The following is a 23,171-nucleotide window of genomic DNA, read 5'->3' as shown; positions in this document are numbered from 1 at the left end:
CCCACTGCTTATGTTGGGCTTATGTTGGGTAGATAGATGACATGGGGAAGTAGGCAAAAGGGCATAGATGACATGGGGAAGTAGGCAAAAGGTATGCCAAGTGTATAGTTGACAGGTAATGGGGTCTGGAGATTTGCAAAGGCCTGTGGGTAGCGCTGGGAGTCTTTTTTTTTTTTTTTAAGTATATTTTATTGATTTTTTTTACAGAGAGGAAGAGAGAGGGATAGAGAGTTAGAAACATCGATGAGAGAGAATCATTGATCAGCTGCCTCTTGCACACCCCCTACTAGGGATGTGCCCGCAACTAAGGTACATGCCCTTGACCAGAATTGAACCTGGGACCTTTCAGTCTGCAGGCCAACGTTCTATCCACTGAGCCAAACTGGTTTCATTAGGGCTGGGAGTTTTGAAAGGACTTAGTGATTTGCGAAGGGTTGGGGGGTCTTCAAAAGACTAGTGACTTTGGTGCCTGCAACAAGGTTGCTAATCTTTCTAGGATAACAGCAGCTCCCTGATGGGGAGGAAGGGCTGCGTCTCCAGGTGAGCGCCCAGGTCCCACGTGCAATGCCCAGCCAGGTTAGAATGTGCCTTCATAACAAAACAATCACGGTTAACAGAGCATGACCCACATTTCTTCCAATTATAGTTGGTCCCCAGCATTCTATTTCTGCTCCTATCAGGTTCACCCACTAAACCAGGCACCAGTGCAGTGGATCCTAACAGGTCCACACCAGCAAGTAAATGAGGGCTTAGTTCTCATGGCACTCACCCTGCTGGCAGTGTGTGTCCAAGCTGCCCAGCTGGCGTGGCTCAGTGGTTGAGCCACAGTTTGACTCTTGGTCAGAGCACATGCCTGGGTTTGGGGCTCCATCCCCAGTAGGGGGCGTGCAGAAGTCAGACAATCGATGATGTTTCTATCTATCCCTCTTTTCTCCCCCCCTAAAAATCAATAAAAACATACTTTAAAAAAATGCGTACAACCCTTACAAGAAAATTGACCTGATAACAAGCATGCCATGCAAGGATGCAGGGACTAATCACATGTTAGGAATTTGCAAAGATGCATCTCTGTCTCAGATGTTAAGTGAGAGAGAGCTGTGAGGTCTCAGGCCTTCTCACTCCACGGAGGCATCTCTTGGGCGGGGGGTTGAACACACTGCAGTTTTGTAAGCCATGCTCCAGAGCTAGGTTGCAAACACGGATCTCCAAGACAGTATCAGAAGAGAACATGACATCTCAGTATTTTCATAATGGTTTTATGTGGAAAGCCAGGTGTGCCTGCATGTCCAGGGGAGGAGAGGCCAGGCGGGCTGTCCAGGAGCTCCTGGAGCTGAGGCCAGAGCCCTGAGAAGGCAGGACTGGCCTGTGGCCACACCCTCCGGACCCGCCTCTTCCTCTGGGCCCGTGCTGGACTCAGGGGTAGACCAGGTGTGGGGAATGCTATTTGGTCTGCCCCTGCCACGGCATTAGGGGTGAATTAATGAAATATTTGACCAGACACAGAGGCTAATATTTAAGCTGGTAATTTTGCATGACCTGAGAATGATGTTAGAAATATCCCAACAGACGTTGGCAGAGAAAGGGTCCCACCCCTGGTGTGGACGGTCACGGTGGCTCTTCCCGTCCTGAGCAGCAGGAGGCTTGTGTGTAGGGCTCCTGGGCTGGCCTGGGTTTCTGTGTCATCACTGCATGCCTGCATGTCCTGGGTCAGAGAGGCTGTCCCTACAGGGAGCCTACCTGCCAGAAACCCCACACATCACCGGGCTCTCCATGACAGACACGGTTCCTTTCCAGGTGTGGCTGGCTCCCACACTTGCCTGGCAGGGCACCTGATGAAGCCCCGAGCCCGGCCTGGCTTTCCACATAAAACCATTATGAAAATAACGAGATGTCATGTTCTTTTCTGATACTGTCTTGGCATCCGGGCACCAGACGTGCATGGAGCGTCTCCGGTGCTAGATTGGGCGGTGGGGAGGGTGGACAGCGCTGAGCTATAAACCAGGAGATCCCAGTTCAGTTCCCGGTCAGGGCATATGTGCGGGTTGTGCGCTCGATTCCCAGTGAGGGGCGTGCAGGGGGCAGCCAGTAAATGATTCTCTCTCATCGTTGATGTTTCTATCTTTCTCTCCTCCCTCTCTGAAATTAAAATAAAATAAAATAAAGACCGTCATCCCAATCTAAATAGTGACCATTGAATGGCGATTCTAGAGGATCCCTTTAGAGCAAGCATGCTAAATGTCACCCACAAGGAATATTTTTGCAGCACGGCCAATGTAAGGGTATGTAAGAAAAGTTTAAAATATATATATTTTATTGATTCTTTTACAAGAGGAAGAGAGAGGGATAGAGAGTTAGAAACATCGTTGAGAGAGAATCATCGATCAGCTGCCTCTTGCACACCCCCTACTGGGGATGTGCCCGCAACCAAGGTACATGCCCTTGACTGGAATTGAACCCGGGACCTTTCAGGATCAGCTGCCTCTTGCACACCCCCTTCTGGGGATGTGCCCTCAACCAAGGTACATGCCCTTAACTGGAATCGAACCTGGAACCTTTCAGTCCGCAGGCCAATGCTCTATCCACTGAGCCAAACCAGTTTCGGCAAGAAAAGTTTTAATAAAAATTTTGTAACTTAGTTTTCACAATATCCTGTTAAACATAATTATTAATAACGAACTACAACGTTTGCTAATGACTGATTACTATAACCATGTCGCATTCATTTCCCTTACGTGCAGGCGCACAATTTTTCTCCACTAATACTAGCAGCGAATATTTCAGCAGCCGACGGCCACTTCATTAGTCTTGGACTGGCTTTTTGGTGTGCGCAACAGGAAATATTTCGCTTTTGGAGAACAAGAAAAATTGGTCTATTTGCTTTACGCTTATTAGTTTGTGCAGTTATCCAGTGTGTGGTAAGTGAATGTTCAAGAAAAAATATTAACTTTTATTAACATCCTTTACTATTTTATGGTAAAGACGACTCCTTTATTTCAGCCCTTTGTATTCAGCATGTCTCTATCGAAGCAAACCTACGTTTCCATGAAAATGGAAGCTTTTGGTTTTTTTTGCGGCCACATACATTTCCACCTTGTTTATTTGGCCCGTGTTGACCTTTGAGTTTGACATGCTTGGCTTAGAGACTTCCGGCTGATGGTGAGGACGGAAGAGGCTGCAGAATGAGTCCTGGTGGTGCCAGGACGTCGTCTGAGGGATTTTATCATGAACAGGCCGGCTGTTCACAGACGGGAGAGGATCTCCCCCATGCGGATCTTCCAGAAGCTTCCCATGCATGGTGTGAGAATGTCCTGGGCTCAGTGATGCGTGCAGGCTCGTGTGAGGCATCGCCCCTGGGCAGGGCCAGGCGGGCTTGCCTGTCAGACCTGCTCGCCTGCTGCTGTTCAGCCCAGCCCGCCCCAGCGTCCCTTCTGCAGGACCAGGAAGGGCAGCATGGAGCCGGTCCCGAGGAGAGCAGGTCAGCACTGGGGACGGCAGGCAGGCCCGAGGGGGTCTGAGAGCTGTCCTGGGGTGGAGGCTTTCCTCCCGAGGGGGGAGCCTGGTGTGGGGCCGTTGGTTTGGTTAAGTGCATGGGCGCTCTCTGGCTCAGCTCCACCTTCAAGGAGGACAGTGTGGACTGGAGGGATGAAGGATGCTCAGTTTTGGACCCTGATGTCCACATTGGCGCCCCAGGAGGAAAGAGAGGAAGAAGGAAGGGTTCTAGGTTTAGGTGTGGGGCGAGGAGGACCAGCTGCCTCGTTTGTGGCTGCTTTAAAAACAAACCAACCATTTCCGGCTCATTTTGTGAGGCTCGGGAGAGACCGCGTCCGCTCACTCAGCCTTCCCCGCTCGGCTGGTTTCACATGTTGGTGATCCAGGGCTTTGAGTCAGACTCGGTGGGAGGCGCTGCTCTCACACGTGCGCCATCTGGCTGTCACCTGGTGGAGCAGTCGCCAGTCCTGCGGGCCTCCTGGACCAGTGGTCCTCGGACACTGGCTGGCGACCACTGCTCTAGAAGGCATGAGGGCACTCCGGGATCCCAGGGAGCAGGGGTGCAGGAACGAGGAGGAAGTGGCAGAGGGAGGGGCAGCCCGCAGGAGGCACTCAGCTTCCTGGGCAGAGCACACAGTTGCTCCCAGCACGCCCAGGCAGAGGGCTGAGCCTGGTGAGCTGGTGTTGCCTGGGCTGGCACCTCGCCCTCCTCATGTGTCTGCGTCTCTCCTCTTCCCGTGGGAACACCCGTCACGGAGGGCTTCGGGCTCGACCTCATGGCCTCATCTTAACCTGGTTCCATCTGCCGCGACCTCTTTCCTAACAGGTCACACTCACCGGTGTTGGGGGGTTAGGACAGTCAGGGTGCCTGCAGGCCCCACCTGGGCCGAGAGGAAGAAGAAAGACAGGAAGGCTGGTACCCACAGGTCAGGGCGGCTGGCCTAAGGGAGGCAGGGCCAGGCCCGGCCCCCGGAGCTCCTCACCACCGCCCTAGCCTGTATCCTGTCCTGGGGCCGCAGCAGTGGGAATGGTCACCGGCAGCTCTCGGACCCGTCTGTTTTTAAACCAGCTTGATTGGGGTCAGATCTGTATCTGAACAATCCAGCCCTGCGGCCAGCACACCGGCCCTAGGACATTTCATCCTACAAAGAAGCCCCCTGCACTGCAGCCACCCCCGCCCCAGCCCTCTCCTCAGAGGCCAGGAGCCAAAGTCAGGGTCTGCAGGGCCGGCTCTCTCTGAGGCCCGGCCTGCTCTGAGCTCCTGGTGCTGCCCGCAGCCCTCGGCGTCCCCCAGCCTCTGCCTGCACTGTCACCTGGCCCCTCCCTGGGTGTGTCTGGGTCTCTCCTCGTCCCAGGAGGACACCTGTCATATAGGGCTTAGCGCTCGACCTAATGACCTCAGCAGTCGCGACCTATTTCCCAAAGGCCACAGTCACAGGTGTTGAGGGGTCAGGATTTAACATTTCTTTTGCGGGGACACCCGCACACCCTGGTTCATGAGCATCTATTGACTGTCCCTGCAGAATTGGAATGAGCTACCCAGGGGCAGCGAGACAGACCTACTTGAGGGCCTGCCCTCTCCCCGCATCCTCACCCTGTCCCGCAGGCCCTCCCTCTAGCATCCACCCGTCCACTCTCCTGGGCATCGGAGGCTACAGAGCCCGGTTCTCTCCCAGACCCCGGGTTCCCGGTGTGCGGGTGCTCTGTGACCGGGCAGAGCCGGGCTGGAAGTCTGTGCCTTTGTTTCCTGGGTCAAAGTTTGCCTTTCCCCTCACATAGGCTCTGGGACCTGAACTTTGAGTTTTGGAGCAAGTCACAGGCGTGAAGTCTGGTCAGATGCCCTGGGCACTGGTTTGGCAGGCTCTTCCCGCCCAGCCCTGCCCGCTGCCCGGAATCCAGAGGAGCCTGAGCCCGCAGCCGGAGGGGACACGCGCCCACTGCACGCCAGCAGCTCCTGCGCGGCCGGGCGTGCGCGTTTCTCGGTGAGTGTGCGCTGTGGGCCAGCCCCGTGGGGGAGGGGGGCTGTCCGCGGAGGAGGACTGCAGCGGCCACTCCCATTTTCCTTGGTTTGCACGCCGTTGGAGCACGTTCACTGCACACGCCTCTCAGGAGGCATTCCAGCCAGGCAGCTGGTCATCCCGTGAAAAGAACCAGATCACAGATTCTCAGGTCCAGGGCAAACACTCCCACCTGTGCCCCCTGCCTACCCGTTCCCCCTGTGCCCACCTGTGCCCCCCTGTGCACAAGGACCTCATGCACTCGTGTGATGAGAAAAAGAAACACTGGAATGTGCAGCCACAGGACCATACATACGTCTCCTGCTTCTCCACATCACTGAGTCAGCCTGCAGCCAGGCAGGTGTATGTAGCCATGAGTATCAGATGCTGAAACCTAACCCCCGCTGAGGGCGGTGCCCTGTCCAGCGATGCTGTTGTCCACAGTGAGAGTGAACAGTGCAGACACGGTCACGCCAAGTGCTGTGTGTTTTGTCACCTCATTGTCCGGGCAGGAGGGGGAGAAGGAGCAGAGAGTGAGCGCAGGACTGAGCTGGCGCTGGCGATGCGTCTCCTTCAGGGATCTGAAGTCCAGGAGGGGCGCGGGCACTGCTGTTTGCAGGCTGTTTTCTGTGCTGGAGACAGTCCACGTTCACGCTGTTTAGGATGAGTTACGTGGCTTAACAGGCTAAAGGCCTTGTGCCCGGGAACGCAGTGTGGCCACTGTGGCTACAGAGCAGGCGGGTGGCTCTGAGGTCCTCCCAGCACAAGGGCTTGGGTCCCCCCTCTCAGCATGGCCCTCTCCGCAGAGGGCCACGGGGCTGTGACTGCTTCAGGCCCTAAATCCACACAGCCCGGAGCCGGGGCCCAGCCAGGACCTGCGCAGGCCCGCAGCTCAGCTCTCAGACGCCTGGCCATCTCCCTCCCCACCCCCATACACACCAGCCGAGGGGTGTGGCCTTGACTGCTCACCCCCAAGAGCCGTCCTAGTTTTATGGCGACTCTAATGTGCGCACAGCGCCGTGCCCAGGTGTCTCCGTGCCAGGGTCCTGGGGCTGCCGAAAGCGACAGGCGTCCACTCTGCCGAGGACAAGCAGTCGCTTTCTGTGCGAGGCCCAGCCCTGGCCTGCTTCCCACTGGTCCATGTGGACCCGGCACCGCCTCTGGGCGCCAGCTCATCCAGCCTCCCGTTCCCCCAGGCGGGGCTGGGCTTCATCTCCCCCCGGAACCTTTCTGGCCCCCTCCCCCTCCCCCTCCGCGCCTGCCCGGAGGCAGACCGCCACAGGCGCACTCTGTCTGCTCCGCACATCTGGACTCAGGAGAGCCCAGGGGTTTGCTCCCTCCTGGGTCCCCTGCTGAGGATTTGTGGTCCAGACCCACTCCTAGGCCAGTGCCGGTTGGCCAGGCAGCAGCCTGTGTGTCAGAGGCTCATCCGTGTCCTGAGCCAGAAAAGCCAGGTCTCCCTCCGCCCAGTGCTGTCACTGGACACCAGGGCGGGCTGGTGTCATGGTCCTCAGTGTGTGTGTGTGTGTGTGTGTGGGGGGGGGGGGGGGTCCTCTGCTTACCTGCCTGTCTGGGGAGGATGGGTGGAATGGGAGGGCCTCCGGGCCGGGGCCCTGCACTGACAGCCTCCGCCGCCCCCTTTCCGTCCAGGTCCAGCCATGGCGGAGCTGCGCCGCACACACTCGTCGCTGGCAGGGCTGGACGAGGACATGCTGTGGGAGATGACGGAGAGCCACCGCCACAGGATCGTGCGCAGCATCTGCCCCAGCCGCCTCACCCCCTACCTGCGCCAGGCCAAGGTGCTGGGCCAGCTGGACGAGGAGGAGGTGCTGCACAGCCCCCGCTTCACCAACTCGGCCATGAGAGTCGGTGAGCCTGCGCCGCGGGCCTCTGCTCAGCCAGAAGCGGAGGGGACCCGAGTTCTGGTCGGTGTGTGTGGGGGCTCTGTTAGTTTCTCCGGGGCCGCCCTAACGAACGACCACAAAGTCACAGAATGGGTTCTCATGGCTGGGAGGCTGAAGGTCTGAAGTTAAGGTGTGGGCGGGGCCACACTCCCTCCCGTGGCTCCAGGGGAGGCCCCTTTCTGCCTCTTCCAGCTTCTGGTGGCCCCTGGCGCCCCTCGGCTGTGGCCCCTTCGCTCCAGCCTCTGCCTGCCACATGCCTTCTCTGAATGACTCCCTCTCCCTGAGACACTTGTCCTTGGACAGGCCCAGGCTCTGCAGAATGCCTCGGCTCACGAGCCCCACTAATTACACACGCCCAGACCCTTCTTCCAAGTCGGGTCCCTCTGGCAGGCTCCAGGGGACACCCTTTGGGGCGAGCCCGTCTCTTCCAGCCCAACTGCCTGTCTGTTTATTCATTCAAAGCCGGGGGAGCGCCTGGCATCACCATCTCAGCTTAGGAGGGTTGAGTCAGTTTCTAAGATACTTGTCTCAAAGCCCAGACTGGGCCCTGGAGAGCCAGTGGCGGGCAGTAGCTACTGACAGGAACTCTCTGCCCGTTGCCTGATGAGCCTCAGAAGCAGGAGAAGTGAATCCCAGCTGAGAGCCATGAGGCTGGGTGGGCCTGGGCCCTGGGTGCTGCTGCTTGCTGCTTTCCTCCCCCGAGCTAGGCACGCACCCCCACATGTCCGCCAGCATACCTGGTAGGTCTCAGAGTGACCACCATCTTCCTTAGTCTCTTACCTCCAGCTCCTAGCACACCGGTCGTAGTAGCTGCTCAATAAACGCCGGCCTCGCCCTTCTTGAGCCTGACTGCACTCTGGGGTTGCAGGGGCTTACGGCAGCAGAGGGTGCTCTGCCCCTCACGGGGAAGCCTGCCCAGCGCCTTGTCAGCCCAGACTGTCCTGTCCTCCAAGGGCACCTGCTGGACTTGCTGAGGGCGCGCGGGAAGAACGGGGTGCTCGCCTTCCTGGAGAGCTTGAAGTTCCACAACCCTGACGTCTACACCCTGGTCACCGGGCTGCAGCCCGACGTGGACTTCAGCACCTTCAGCGGTGAGAGCCGGCCTGCGACCGGAGTCCCCGGTCCTGGTCACCTCTCTTCCCCACCTGTTCCCCAGGCTCAGGCAGAGGTCCCCCCTGCCCCGTCCACACTCGGGGGAGGAGACCCTTGCACTGCAGTGGGACGGGTAGGAGAGGGAGCACGTGGCCTGGGCTCTGAGGAAGAGTCTGTCCCTACTGCAGCGCCAAGGGGACGGCCTTTCCCCAGAAGAGCTCCCAGGCCGCTTGGGGCTGTGCTGGGGTGGCAGCGCCTGCCCGAGGGGCAGTCAGGCCGCAGCCTGTGCCTGTGCTCAGCCCGCTAAGGGAGGGCTCACTGGGCTTGGGGACAGGAGTCCTGGCCTTCGCACAGCAGGACGCTCCAGCCTGGCGCCTCGCAGGCTGAGCTGGTAGAGATGGGTTACGCAGACTTACGGGCCTGTTCCTGTTTTGAGGATGACGTTGAGCTGTGTTAGTATAAACACGTCTGGGAGGGGAGGGGCAGCGGGTCTGGACAACGGGTCACATGGGCAGCCGAGGGGAAGAGCGAGTGGAAGGGAGGAGAAAATGAAGGGGAGTCCTTGTACCCAAATCTGGAATCATTGGTTTATTTACCCCAATCTCGTGTGTAGTTCGGCCCGAAGCCTTGAAGGAGACGACAGATATGGTGGGTCCTTTTGAGAGTCCAGGGCAGGAAGCCAAGCCCTGGAGGACGGGGAGGGGGCAGGGGGTGATGCCGGCTCCCCGCAGGGCTCATGGAGACGTCCAAGCTGACCGCATGCCTGGCCGGGGCCATCGGCAGCCTGCAGGAGGAGCTGAGCCAGGAGAAGGGGCAGAGGGAGGCGCTGGCACAGCAATGCCGGCGGCTGCAGGAGCGTCTGGGCCAGGCCGAGGCCCGGGCCGAGGGCCTGCAGCAGCTGGAGGCCGACCACGGCCGCATGAAGCGCGAGGTCAGCGTCCACTTCCACGAGGTGCTGAAGCTCAAGGACGAGATGCTCAGCCTCTCGCTGCACTACAGCAACGCGCTGCAGGAGAAGGAGCTGGCCAGCACGCGCTGCCGCGGCCTGCAGGAGGAGGTGCTGTGCCCACCGCCTCGCCCTCACCCCAGCCCCCCGACTCCCTGCCCCGCCAGCCTGGGCTGAGGCGACCCTGCAGGGAGCTAGCTGACCCTTTGCCTCCACCACCAGGGGGCCCCTCCAGTCACCCCCCTGTGATTCCCCAAGGCCTGGCTGGGGTGCCGTGGCCACGGTGGGGCGGCCTGCCGCCTGTGTCTGGGCCGGGGTACGTCTGGCTGTTCTGAGCTCCGCAGCAGTCCCCTGGGCCTCATCCCTCTAGCTGTCGGTGTCGGTGTCTCAGCTGGTCCTGCGATTAGGAGCTGCTTTAAGCCCAACAATGTCTTTTTTTATATTATTGATTTTTTACAGAGAGGAAGGGAGAGAGATAGAGAGCTAGAAACGTCGATGAGAAACATCGACCAGCTGCCTCTTGCACCCCCCACACCGGGGATGTGCCCGCAAACAATGTACATGCCCTTGACCGGAATCAAACCCGGGACCTTTCAGTCCGCAGACCGACGCTCTACCGCTGAGCCAAACCGGTTTCGGCCCAACAATGTTTTTTACTCATTTTTCTGTTGGGGATTATTCTCTCCTTGGTGATTTGTGATTTGTGGGGTTCTTTTTTCTTTTTTTTTAAAATATATATTTTATTGATTTTTTACAGAGAGGAAGGGAGAGGGATAGAGAGTCAGAAACATTGATGAGAGAGAAACATTAATCAGCTGCCTCGTGCACAACCCCTACGGGGGATGTGCCCACAACCAAGGTACATGCCCTTGACCAGAATCAAACCCGGGACCTTTCAGTCTGCAGACTGACGCTCTATCCATTGAGCCACACCGGTTTGGCTCGCCCAAATAATCATTTGCTCTTTGCCTTGATGGCATTGGTTTTTGTTGTTGCTGTTGTTAACCCTTAGCTGAGGATACTTTTTCCTTTTTTTTTTTTTTTTTTTTTTTTTTAGAGTAGAAGGGAGGGAGTAAATGAAGGGGGAGAAAGACGGGGAGAAAAACAATGTGAAAGAGACACATGGATCTGTTACCTCCTACGTGTGCCCGGATTGGGGCCAGAAAGTGAATCTGCAAAAAGGGTACAGGCTGGGACCGAACACCCAGCCCTTTGGTGCATGGGCTGGTGCTCTAACCACTGAGGAGCACCAGCCAGGGCGCTTGTTCTTTTATTTTATTTGGAAATAATGTCAAATTTATTTTTAAAATTATGCAAATACAATGTGCAGAGGACTCCCATGTGCCTTAGTTGTTCATTTGCAGGGCCCCCTCCCCCTTGCCCCCCCTTCCCCACACACATACACATAGGCACACACAGTTTCCCCGAGCCTGGGAGGTCTGGCCGGGATGCTCACGTCCTCCTGCCCGGCTGCTGTCCTCTCACCCCCGCAGCTCTATCTGACGAAGCAGGAGCTGCAGCGCCAGAGGCTGTCGGCCTCCTGCGAGCGGGAGTTCCGAGAGCGGTCCCTGCGCATGGCTGACGGCCTGGGGCCCGGAGCGGAGGAGCTGAGCCGCCTGAAGGAGGAGAACGAGAAGCTCCGCTCCCTGACATTCAGCCTGGTAGGCCCCGCCCCAGCCCACTTCCTCCAAGACCCCAGGCTGGGCTTCTGATGCCCCTGGGGAGGGTGGCTGGGGCCCGGAAATGGAAACTAGTGACGGCCCACCGGCCCCAGCCCCAGCGCTGGCGGGATTAGCCGGACATCACTCAGTTCCTCTAAGCTGCCTCAGAGAGGACTGGGCTGGTTACAATGGTGGGGTTCACTTCAAAGTTGGGGGACAGGAAAGAAAACCCGTCCCCCTGCAGAATGCGCTACGTGGGAGAGTGGGGAACTCTGAACACAGGGGTCACCAGCTCCCGGAATTGTACAGCCCCTCTCCCGTGTCTTTGAATCAATAAGTACCTGCTTTTGAGCCAGGTGGGGTGGCCGTCCTGCATCCCAGCTTGGGGGGCGGATCACGGCCTAGGGGGATCCCAGCCTTGAGGGGGACCTACCTGAGCTGCAGAGTGAGCCCCAGGAGGCTGGTGTGGCTGAGTCCCTCTCTGAAGCTCCCCTGCAAGTGCCTAAAGCAGGAGGCTCTATCCTAAGAGGCCTGGGCCTCCAGTACCTTCCGGTCCTGCCCAGCCGCCCTAGCAGAGCCCAAGGGCAGCTTTCCCTCCCCCAGGCCTCTGTCCCGGCCCCCGGGGCAGTCATGTCACTCACCCACCCGCCAGCAGCCTCCAGCTCCCGTTCCTGGGACGAGCTTCCCAGGAGCAGGCGTGTGGGAGCGGGGCCGGCTGACCCCTCTGTGCCCCAGGCGGAGAAGGACATCCTGGAGCAGAGCCTGGACGAGGCCCTGGAGAGCAAGCAGGAGATGGTGGACCGCATCCACTCGCTGAGGGAGCGCGCCGTGGCGGCCGAGCGGCAGCGGAAGCAGGTGACCCCGGCTCACGCTGGGGAGACGGGCTCTTCAGTCCATGCTGAGCTTACGACCAAGCTTGCCTAAGTGACGGGTCACTCGTTAGTTCATTCCTGTGTTGGCGCCAACTCACAGTCCGAGACTAGAGGCCACAGCTGTGGGTGGGCGATGAGCAAACAGGCGGGCACATAGGCGGTGAGAATAAGGGCACGCTCAGGGGCAGGTGCGTGGGGCCCACTGAGGGGCTGCTGGGGAGACAGGCCAGCGAGGGGACAGCGAGGGGACAGTGGGGAGACGGCCGGTGGAGGAGCATGAGCAGTGAGGGGAGTTATCTGTGCGCCCTGCTGGGCATGGGATGAACAAAACAGCCACAGGTGCAGCGCCCGCTGGTGGGCTCAGCATCTCTGCGGAGCTCCTGGAAATCACACTCAGCATGCAGGAGCTCACCCTGTTTCTCCCCGTCCCCTCGCTCTCCCTGATGCTCCCCCTCCTCTCCTCCACGGCTCCGCCCCTCGATCCAGTTCTGGGAAGAGAAGGAGCAGACCCTGCTGCAGTTCCAGAAGACCAAGGTGGACTGTGAGATCTACAGGGAGAAGGTGACCGCCCTGCAGAGCCAGGTGGCCGAGCTGCAGAAGGAGCGGGACCAGGTACCCGAGAGGCGGCGGGGCCGGGAGAACAGGAGCTGCCGGCGGCTGGGGGATGGTGCCTCATGCAGCCCACACTGCCACCCCCCCCCCCCGTGGCAGCTGGTTCCAGACTTGGGGTCTCTCCACTCCCTGCATTGTCACCTGCTGACATGCTCACCGCCTGAGACTAGAGGTCCCGTGTAGCGCCTCCCTTCATTTCTGTGCGCACACGTGACACGGTAGTGAACCCCGGCGTGTGCCTGCGGGTGAGCCCAGTGTTGGCTGCCTCTTCATGCCCGGCTCCCTGTGTCCCGGCCCACACGCAGGCCTACTCGGCCCGAGATGCCGCCCAGACGGAGATTGCCCAGAGCCTGGCCGAGAAGGACGCGCTCCGCAGGAAGCTGTTCGAGCTCACCGACCAGGGCTGCGACCTCCGCCAGCAGCTCCGCCAGCTGCAGGCCGGGTCGGCACCAGGGGTGAGTCCTGCCCTGCCGTGCGCCTGGGAGCGGGGGCAGCGTGTGCGTGGGGTGGGACACGCTGGGAGGCAGGCTGGGCCCATGCGCGAGCCCTAATGGTGGGCGTTGGAGACCACAGTGGGCAGCCGCCGCTGCTCTGCCTCTCCTTCCATGATGATGTCTTGCACGTCCTGGAAGGGGTGGCCTGACAGAAGGTTCTGGAACCTGTCAGGTGTGGTGTTGGGCTGAGGAAAGAAAGACGAAGCTGAGCTAAAACGACTATAAAAGCCCTAGTTACGGTCTGGCTGGCAGCGCCAGCCCAGGCACCTGGTGTACGGGTGTGGGGAACGTGCCCCAGCCCTCTCCCTCACCCCTTCCCACATCAGCCGTGTGCAAAAGCACACATGTATGTTAGAGCAGACTGACAGGCCGCACACTGCTAACTGCTGTGTGTGCATGTTGGAGGGGGTGAGTTTTTCCTCTCTGATTGGTCTGTCCCCCCATTTTCTATGTGCCTTATGTGTAGATACATGTACACACGTTATGTACCAGGTGTGTAGCCAGGAAGAACTATGTGCACGGGGATGGGGAACGTCCAGCCCATGTACTGGAAGCAATGAGAGAGGGTGGAGAAGGGGGAGGTGTCAGGGCAGAAACCCCGAGAGCATCAGAGCATCCGAGGGGACCTTTCCTGAATTAACCAGCCCGTCTGGCGCCTTGGCAGCCCAAGCAGGAGGCGGGGCCGAGGGAGCCCTGCTGGAGGGGAAAGCAGCGGCTCGTGCGCATGTTCGCCATCTGCCCGCGGGACGACAGTGACGGCAGCTGCCTCAGCTCCTCCGAGGTACAGCAGTGCCCCTCCTCCCGGGGACAGGCCGTGCAGACGGAAGGGGGCCCGCACATCGTAGGTGCTGAAGAGGGACTTAGGTGGCCAGGGCTGCATCGAGGCCCACGCTGTCCACCTGGCGTCCCGTGCCCCACTCAGCATCCTGCGCAGTCCACATCAGCACGTGACCCTCACTAGCCAGTGCCGTGGTCTCTCAGGGCCTCAATCGCTTTCTATGTAAAGTGGGAAGATTATTTTTATTTATTTATTGGGAGGACTAAGCGACATAAAACACAGGAAACAGCTAAGAGAGAGCTGGCACATAGTAGGTGCTCGACTAATGTGCCTGGCTGTGTGCTCCCCTTTCCTCTCCCCTTCCTGTCCCCTCCTCGGCCCTGATGTTGGTGGCCGTGGCTTCTTCCCTTTCCAGAGCAGGGAGGGGTCGTGAGCCCATGAGCTCGCGCTGACCCTGCCTCACCGTCCTCCAGTCGCAGCTCTGGTCGGACCTGAGTGCCACATCCAGCCGCGAGCTGGTGGACAGCTTCCGCTCCAGCAGCCCCGTGCCCCCCAGCCAGCTGTCCCTGTACAAGCGAGCCGCGGAGGACTTCCGGGAGGATCCTTGGTCCTTCAGGTAGAGAGGACGGCACCGGCGCCGGACCACACGGGTCCCCTGTGGCTCACCGAGGACGAGGGCCGGGCAGGCGCTGGGTGCTCCTGGCCCAAGCCGTCCTCGTCCTCTGCGCAGTGGCTTCTCAGAAACCCTGGAGGGGGACTGGAGAGGGTCCCCGGGAGCGAAGGCAGGTGACGCCGACCTGGACTACGAGATTGTAGACAGAGCAGGTGAGTGTGTCCGCTGCCAACTCTGCAGCCGCCCACCTCCCCTGGCTGGGCCACAGAGCCAGGAGGAGACAGGAGGACAGGTCTCCTCGGGGGCCGGGCGGAGGGAGGGGAACTGGGACTCTGCCCTGACCCGGGTCCCTGGCAGTTCAGGCCAGTGCCAGCTGCTCTGTGCGGTGTCCTTTCCATTGTCTCCATGCCCGCTCAGCCCAGATGTTCAGACAGCTGCTTGTTCTGTCCCTCCTGCTCTGGACGCTGGGTGCTCAGGCTGCCAGGGACAGCACGGCGCCAGGCTGCAGTGCCCCTCCTGCTGGCCAGGGCGCCTGTGGGTGCCTCTCTCCCTTTCCCTGTGGCTTATGCCTTGTATCTGTCACTTAGCTGGTCCCCTCTCCTTCCCAAGCCGTGTGCCCCTCACGTTGGCCTCCTTCCCTTCCCACCCTGCACTCCTACCCCAGCCTTGGTTCTCACACAGACCCGCCTGGAATTCACCCTGTGGCCACCAGGGGGTGCACGCACCCGTGCTGGCCCACAGAGGCAGCTGCGGTGGGCAGTGGTCACATGGCCAGAAACCTTCCTCCTTCCCGGGTCACTGGTGGTGGTATTTGTGACAGTGACCAATGGAGAGGGTGCGGCAGGGGAGCCAGCTGGCCGAGGCCGGGAGGAGAGGGTGCTTGCTGCTCCTCTTCGGTGTGATCCCATGTGATGTCCCACGTTCACACTTTCTAGTGCAATTTGTCTCACATGCGCCAGCAGCGCCCAGTGGCCTCCACATGGCTGGGATGTAGTCAGGAACAGGGTTTCCTGTGAGCTGGGCACAGGCCGCCGTGGCAGGTGGCAGGTGGCAGGCAGCTGTCTGCCCTCTGCTGGCCTCTGGTCCTCCAGGTGGGCGGGCAGTCCACCAGGTGGAGGAGCAGCCTCCACTCCCAGAGGGAAGCCGCCGCCTGGGCTGGGCCACCCAGGGACATCGAGGCCTGGGACCGCCAACAGGAGCCTCCACAGCCAGCAGCTGGCGTGGCCCGGGGTAAGCGGAGCAGCTGGTACAGGCGGCTGGCGCTGCTGTGCAGAAAGGCGGGCCCGGGTGCCAACGGATTTGACTGTGTGACTGAAGGTGGAAGTGGATTCTAGCTTCCCTACCTCATAGAACGTGGGCAACGTTCAGTCTCACAAAGGACACAGTGGAGGCCAGACCCAGGCAGGTGCAGCTCTCCACCTGCTCCTCCCGCTTACCCCCAGAGGGGAGAGAGGAGCCAAGGTCTAAGCAGGAGGAAGGAGGAGGACGAGAAGGTCAGCCTCAGCCGAGGGGGCTGAGGGGACTGAGGTAGCGTGCGGCTTTAGGGAGGCCGGCGAGGGGTCTGAGCCTTTGCTTCTGCCTAGACCTCCTGGAGTCTGAGAGCGGCCCACAGCTGGTCTCCAGGGGCCTCTGCGTCTCAGCCAGGTGAGCGGAGTGGGGCCGGGCCAGCAGGTGGCATAGTGAGGGCTGATAGCAGGCGACAGCCTTTTTGAGGGAGGGATCATGGCAGGACAGAGGGTGGAGAATTCCAGAATGCTGGGGCTGGGGGCAGAGCCGGGCTGCACACGAGCTCCGTCGCCCCTTCCTGCAGCAGCGTCCCCGTGCGGCGGCGGCCGGCCCGGAAGCTCCCGAGCCAGGTCACGGTGCTGGCCTTCCAGGGGGACGCGCTGCTGGAGCAGATGAGCGTCATCGGTGGGAACCACACAGGCATCTTCATCCACCGCGTCAGCCCTGGCTCGGCGGCCGACGAGATGGCCTTGCGCCCGGGCACGCAGATCGTCATGGTGAGTGTGTTCCGGGCTTCCTGTTGCTGTTTTTAACGGTGTCTTGTCAGCTCCCATGCGTGTGCATGCACACCTGTGTTCAAATACACATACCGGCAGATCCACACTCTAACTCTTTCAAACTTTCTGTTGTAAAATATTCATGATGTTGCAGAATACATAGATATGCAACTTAACTAATCACCATTTAGTGACTACAGCAGCAGGGAGGGGGCTTTGATGTCGCTGAATTCACAAAATAGGCGCCACCTGTTCCCGAGGAGCCCTTTCTCCGTGTCTCGTTGTCAGTGGCATTGTGGTCACAGCCACAGAGCCCTTCATGGTGTTTGGGGACAGTCCTGAGACCCGAATGGGGCAGTTCAGTTAAAGGCACGTGCTCCTTCTCCTTATAAAGTGCCCTCTCCTCGCGTGAGGCAGCGAGGGCGTGAATGGAGGGATCGTGAGAGCTGGGAGCTTTCACAGCGGGCTGGGGGTGGCAGCTAGCGGGCGCCAGGGATGCTACTGACATCCCACAGGGCCCGGGCGGCCCCACAGCACAGAGTGACCTGGCTCCAAATGGCAGTCGTCCCAAAGCCGAGGACCTGCGATCTGGAACGCTCTAGAACAAAGCTCCATTTTGGAGAGCAGACACAGTCCTGGGTGGTGCTCTCTGCATGCCAGTGGGAAGGGGTTGGTTGTTGACTCGGTGGGAACATGGGTGGTTTGAAGGAGTCAAATGCAGATGCCCCAGTTCAGGGCCTGGGACAGAGGCCCTGATGGGCTTGTGGGCGGCTGAGGGTGCGTGTGGGCAGCTGGGGTTGGGGGAGGGGTTGAGTGCAGATCTGCGCTCAGGCTCCATGCCGAGCCTGTCGATAACGGCCCGCCCTGGTGGTTTACCTCCAGGTGGACTGTGAGGCCACAGAGCCCTTCTTCAAGGCCGTCCTGCAGGGCGTGACCCTGGAGCAGGCTGTGGGTCTCCTCCGCAGGGTGGACGGCTTCTGCTGCCTGTCTGTGAAGGTCAACACGGAGGGTACACACTCCCCCTCCCTCCCCCCCCCCCAGGATCTCCCCTCTCAGCACCTGCCCAGCCGCCCCTTCTCCACTCTGACCTTGGCTGTGCCTGCCCCAGCCTCCATGGCCTATCCCAGAGCCAGTCCGCACCCCCAGTCTGCAGAGGCCCCAAGGCAGCTAGGACCTCTCACCCACTGACTCTGGCACCAGGATGGCTCCCGGGACTTTGGGGTGGTACCTTCTGTCTCTTCTCCTTTCACGTTCCAGAACCTACCTTCTGTGGATCACGGCTGGGACTGATCTATGCTCTTACCAGGTTATAAGAAGCTGGTCCAGGACCTGGAGGCCAAAGTGGCCACCTCAGGGGACTCCTTCTACATCCGGGTCAACCTGGCCCTGGAGGGGCGGGCAGAGGGGGAGCTGCCGGTGCACTGCGGCGACATCCTGCACGTCACAGACACCATGTTCCAGGGCCGCGGCTGCTGGCACGCCCACCGCGTGGGCCCCTACAGCACCAGGGATACGGATGGCGGCACCATCCCCACCTACGCACGGTGAGCGGCCACCTCTGGGGAGGGGACCTCTGAGTGGAATCCCCATGTGCCACCCCCAAGTGGACAGGTTTGTTTGTGAAAAGGCTGGGCCTCGGTTCTAGAGTGTTCGGGTCAGCATTTCCAGCCGCAGCACTGTGACCTGCGGGCCCCGCTGCTGGGGGCTGCCTGGCCTCATGCTGGCCCCAAACTGTGAAAACCAGCACTGTCTCCAGACGTGGCCAGTGTGCCCCGCAGGTGGGTTCGCAGTCACCGCGTGTGTCCAGGACTGTGTTCCCTGTCCTGGGACAGCTGGGGCAGGGCCCACCCCTCCCCCCAGCAGCATCCGCCTGCCGGGAGCGTGTCCCAGGCCAGCCGGTGCACACGGAGCGTGGTGTTGGGTGGTGCTGCTCGGCTCTGAGGTGCAGGGAGGCCAGGAGCCACGTCCCACCCAGGCTCGCCCCGGCAGGTGCGACCCCTCCGTGGGCTGAGGACTTCAGGGTCTCAGAGGTGCCGCTGGGCGGGGTGTGGAGCCTCCTGGCAGCATGTCTCCTCCTCGCAGGGCACAGCAGCTGCTCATCATCCTCCTGCAGGACCTGGCTCAGCAGAGCAGCTCCGCCCGCAAGGTGAGGCCGCTGCCTGTCCTGGCCCAGCCCACGGGGAGGAGGTTGGCCCTGCCTCTCCCTGCCTCTCCTCCCTGGGCTGGCAGAGGGCTGGGGCTGGCTAGGTGTCCTGTTGGGAGGGTGTAGGCTACTGATCTGAGGGGTCTCCCTGCGAGTCCCTGCGCCATGCGTCCTGTACACCTTCCCCTGGGTCCGCACAGGGCGCCTGGCCTGCAAGTTCATCCACCTCGAGCAGAGGCGCTGGACATGCTCACCCAATAGCGCCCTTGCACCCCCTGTCTGGCCATCTGCACCATTCCTCCCTCTGAGGGCGGGGACTTGGTGTCCTCCCCACAGAGGCCACTCAGTGCCCTGATCGAGGAGCTAGGGCGCCCCCGCCCCCCGCCTCCATCACAGTGGGCGAGGTGTGGGGGCGGCCCTCACTGCTCTGCCCTGGGCGAGGGCCTCTGCCCCAGCACCCTCTCCTGCTCCCTTCTCCTCCCTGGCACGGGGCCTGGGCTGCTCTGTGGGCACAGCCTGAAGGTCCAGGGACCAGCCTGGATCCCCCGGTGGGGCGGTGCCTGCCCGGCCCGGTGTGGATGGTGACAACTGGTTCCTTCTCCCTCCAGCCGTCTCCTGGAGGCTCCCAGAGGTTGGTCCGTATCGTCACTGTGGACAGAACCAAGGCCAGCGCCCTGTGCTCATCCTTTGACGGGGCCCAGTCAGGTGAGGCGGGGCCAGGGTGTTGGGAGGGGCTGCAGGCTGCTGGGGTGGCTCAGGGAGCCCTCCTCAGCGGGAACAGGATGGATCCTGAGCACCATACTTGGCGCCTGGGTGCCTCTCTGGAGAGGTGAGCTGGGTGAGGTCTGAGGCCCCGGGGGAGGTCAGCATGGCAGCGCCACGGGGTAAAACCAAACTATGAGGGCGGTGGGGGTGAGTTTAGAGTAAGCTCCATCCATCTGAGCTTAGTTCCTTCTTGAAAGGTCTTTGGTGCATAATATAGGGGGGCTGTGAGAATGGATAGCAACCTGAATGGTTGGGAGGGAGACGGGGGCTGGAGTGAGGGGAGCGTGAGGCAGGCGACCAGATGGCGCTGGGGGCGAGGAGAGGGTGATGGAAGGGAGGAGGCCTTCTCCATCCTCCCTGTGGCCAGTGAGGCAGGTGGGATGGAACGCACTACCCGGCTGGGCCTGGCCGCCACAGGGCTCCGTGGCCACTGGCACACAGGCTGTTCAGCCCGGGTGGGCGGGGCCTCGGCCCTGGAGCCGGCACTCTACGTGGCCTCCCTGTAGGTGTGGGGGCTGCGCGGGTGCAAAGCTGCCGGCGGGGCCTGGGACCGCTCACATCTCTTCTCCCCCACAGACGCCTCCCCCAGGGGCTTCTGGGCCGAGAGCTGCGTCACTCTGGCGCCCTACACGCGGGTGCACCCCCGCAGGCCCAGCCGGCCCCGGCCCGTGCTCCTGGTGCCCGGCTTGGTCGGGAGGATCCTGAGTGAGAAGCTCTGCCTCCTGCAAGGGTTTAAGACATGCCCGGCAGGTGCGCTCCCCCGGGGCCCCACTGTGTGCGGGGTGGGCAAGGCCTGGGCAGCTGTCGGACGGGCTCCAGGAGAGCAGCGGGAGGCGCCACGAGGGCCCTGGGGCTGCCCAGCAGCTCACCACGCCGGCATACAGCCTGGGCTCTCCTCCGGACTGAGGCAGCATGGGACCAGGTCTCCGTGGCCGCCTGGCGCAGAGGCTCTTGGGAGGGCCCCCCTCTCTGGCTCCTGGTCCTCAGCTCCCTGGCTTGTGTGCTCCCTCCTCCCTCAGCCTCTGCGTCACGTGGCTTCTCCCGTGTGTCTGTCTCCACGGGGGCTTCCTGTAAGGACCCAGCCCCCGGGTTGGGTGCCCTCAGGGGCAGCCTCTGAGTAGGAAGCGCAGGGTCAGGCTCACGGAGAGGACACCTAGGGAGAGCTCCCCCAGCGCTGGCGGGGCCCCCGGCAGGAGTACGGCGTGGGGCTCCCTCAGGACTCCAGTGGTTGGGTGTGTGACCTCCGTCCACTGTCCCCCTCAGAGTGCTTGAGCCCGGAGGAGTGCGAGGCCGCCAGCCGGAGAGGGGACGTTGTCCAGGAGAGGGAGGCCGCCGGCAGCCGCTGGGTGCCCCGCGCGGCCCTGGAGCGCCTCATGGAGAAGGTAGGGCTGGCAGGCGGGCTGCTTGGGGAGCAGGAACTGGCAGAGGGTTGGAGGCCGGAGGTGGGACCAGGGTCCCTGTGGCCTTGGGGAGTCTCTGAACTCCCTGGAGCCCGTTTCCCAAGGTAGGAAACGGTTAGCATCATCTGTGAAGTGACTTAGTGAAATGGAAGTAGCATTCATGTTCTAAGGCTCAGATACAGGCAGAGCTCACTGTGAGCTACCGTGTTACATGGATACAAGGCGGCCAGGCTGGCTGCCAGCGGAGGCGGCGCCCTGTGCCCACAGCCCATGCCCTGAGGAGGCACTGCGGCCTCCTGGGGACTGGCCTGGGCACAGCCCCTTAGCCCAGCTTGCAGCTCTGTGCTTCCAGGTGCAAAGCACGCATGAGGCTGCTGTATTGCTAGAATGACTGCTTTGTAAGTCGAGGCTACATTGGTTAACTTTATGTGAGTTTCAGGTGTCAGCATTGTAATTCCATATCTTTGTACACGTTAGGGTGTTCACCATCAACAGTCTAGTTCCATCTGTCGTCATACACTTGAACCTTCACCCGTGTCACCCTCCCAGCCTCCTCCTCTGTTCCATGTCTATGGGTTTTGGGTTTTGCGCTTTGCTTGTTTTATGTTTTAAAATATATTTTAAAATTGGTTTCAGAGAGGAAGAGAGATGGAGAGAGACATCAATGATGAGAGAGAATCGTGGATCAGCTGCTTCCTGCACGCCCCCTACCAGGGATGGAGCCCACAACCCGGGCCTGTGCCCTGACAGGGAATCGAACTGAGACCTGGTTCATAGGCAGACGCTCAACCCGAGTCACACTGCTGGCTGTTTGTTCATTTTTCTGGCCTCACGTCTGCCACTTGGCAGACACCCTGCAGATGGATGGAGTTGCTGACGGCTGTGCCGCCAACACCTTCTCCCGCTGGCCCGGAGAGCTGTGGACTCTCCCGTCTCCTGTACCAATGCAGCCTGCTTGTCCCGTCGGCACCGCTCCCGGATGGCAGACTTGACTTGTCCCTCTTCTCCCCCAGAGCACCCACGCCCTCCTGGACGTGCCACTGGGCAGCGTGCGCGCCCTGCACAGCATGGAGATCTTCCCCATCGTCCTCCACATCGTCATCAACGAGAAGGCAGCCAAGAGACTCAGGTAGGTGCACCCGGGGCTGGCGGCCCCGTGCCTCTGGAGCATGTGACAGGATTCCTGGAAATGTCACAGGGTGGGTCCCCCACAACTCTGGGGCAGAGGCTCCCTGCCCCCTGGGAAGCAGCCCAGATGACAGCGAGGACTTGGCTCCTGCACTGACTAAAGCCCGTCTGCTGGGGCCACAGGGACCCTCCCGCCTGGTGGCAAGGACCACGCTGGAGGCCGTGCTTGTTCATGGCTGGGGACAAGCCCAGGTGTCCTGGGCCCTTTATAATTTGGCACCTGAGGCTGTAAACTAGATGCCCAGCCCCGCCCGGCTTTGTGGTCTGGGGCCCTGTCTCTTCAGGACCCTGTGACACTGGCCGCTGCCCCCAGGGGTGTTTGGTCCCGAGCTTGGCTGGTGCCGGGGCGCTGTCCCCCTGAGCTGCCTCTGGCCCCGCAGGAAGGCCCTACAGCGGCTGGGCGCCTCGGAGGAGCAGCTCCTGGCGGCCAGCAGGCAGGAGGAGGGTGAGCTGGACAGGGCGCCCTGCCCCCGCTGCAGCCTGGCCCCCGAGGCCTGGGGTGACCTGGACACGCTGCTTAGCTGCGTCCGCTTCGCCATCTCCGACGAGCAGAAGAAGGTGGTGTGGACGGAGGAGAGCCCCCCGTGACAGATGCTGTGTCCTCCTGGCTGGCGGACCCCGCGCCCTGTCCTATGGGCTCAGCTTGGGGTGCTCATCGCACACGCCCCCCTGGGTCCCCTCACTGGAGTCCGACAACCACCCTTGCCATGTGCAGGTCACAGATGGGCACTCAGACCATCTGCTCTTTTCTGCATAAACCCTTTCCTCTCATCAGGGATGGCATGGTCTGACCTGACACCCCGAGGACGCTCCATGGGTGGGTCCTGGCACCCTCCCCAGAGCTGGAGGCCCAGGTGTCCCCAGATAAATGCCCATCTGACCAACCTCTGAACTTTGCTCTGCATTTCACTGTGTCAGAGGCTCCTCCACACCCACAGAGGTGGTGGGCGGCAGCACTGGTGGCCCAAGGTCAGGTGCCCCTGTTCTCTCGGCTGCTGGTGCTCAATGACTCCAGTTTAGGGTGCTGGCCTTCTTCCCGCCTCTGCCTGGAGGGCCAAGGGCCATAGAGGGCGTGTCTCCACCTGGGCTGCACTCGGAGGCTGCTGTGCCTGTGTCTGAAGGTTGGCTGCGCCCTCCCTGTCAGAGGCGCGTGCGGCTGTTTAGGCTGTTTACCACTAAGGCTCGTCTCCAAGTGATGGACAGTGTCTTCGGTG

At 60.9% G+C, this 23,171-nt stretch overlaps 1 protein-coding gene across 1 annotated transcript; it reads left to right on the top strand.

Moving 5' to 3' along the window:
- The first annotated feature begins 1,159 nt into the window (after nt 1-1,159).
- On the top strand, nt 1,160-22,675 carry CARD14 (caspase recruitment domain family member 14). Its single transcript, XM_084861931.1, has 24 exons — nt 1,160-2,279; nt 2,739-2,915; nt 2,998-3,475; nt 5,269-5,471; nt 7,137-7,355; nt 8,344-8,481; nt 9,214-9,539; nt 10,922-11,089; nt 11,825-11,944; nt 12,448-12,573; nt 12,879-13,028; nt 13,732-13,848; nt 14,319-14,461; nt 14,576-14,670; nt 16,042-16,102; nt 16,269-16,461; nt 17,344-17,470; nt 17,768-18,005; nt 18,544-18,607; nt 19,213-19,309; nt 19,946-20,119; nt 20,633-20,751; nt 21,783-21,898; nt 22,338-22,675. Exons 5-24 carry the CDS (start codon nt 7,145-7,147, stop codon nt 22,543-22,545), a joined length of 2,991 nt encoding a protein of 996 aa, XP_084718057.1. The 5' UTR covers nt 1,160-2,279; nt 2,739-2,915; nt 2,998-3,475; nt 5,269-5,471; nt 7,137-7,144; the 3' UTR covers nt 22,546-22,675.
- Nucleotides 22,676-23,171: the final 496 nt, after the last annotated feature.

The sequence above is a fragment of the Pipistrellus hanaki genome (assembly GCF_964339955.1).
Source record: "Pipistrellus hanaki genome assembly, chromosome: 16".
Taxonomy (NCBI): domain Eukaryota; kingdom Metazoa; phylum Chordata; class Mammalia; order Chiroptera; family Vespertilionidae; genus Pipistrellus; species Pipistrellus hanaki.
This window is presented reverse-complemented; position numbering and strand designations above follow the sequence as displayed.

Excerpts from the sequence above, each read along its gene's own strand:
- CARD14 (XM_084861931.1), top strand. The coding sequence starts at position 7,145 with ATGGCGGAGCTGCGCCGCACACACTCGTCGCTGGCAGGGCTGGACGAG. Across the intron at positions 13,849-14,318 it reads GCTGCCTCAGCTCCTCCGAG|TCGCAGCTCTGGTCGGACCT; the intron begins GTACAGCAGTGC and ends ACCGTCCTCCAG. Across the intron at positions 18,608-19,212 it reads AGAGCAGCTCCGCCCGCAAG|CCGTCTCCTGGAGGCTCCCA; the intron begins GTGAGGCCGCTG and ends TTCTCCCTCCAG.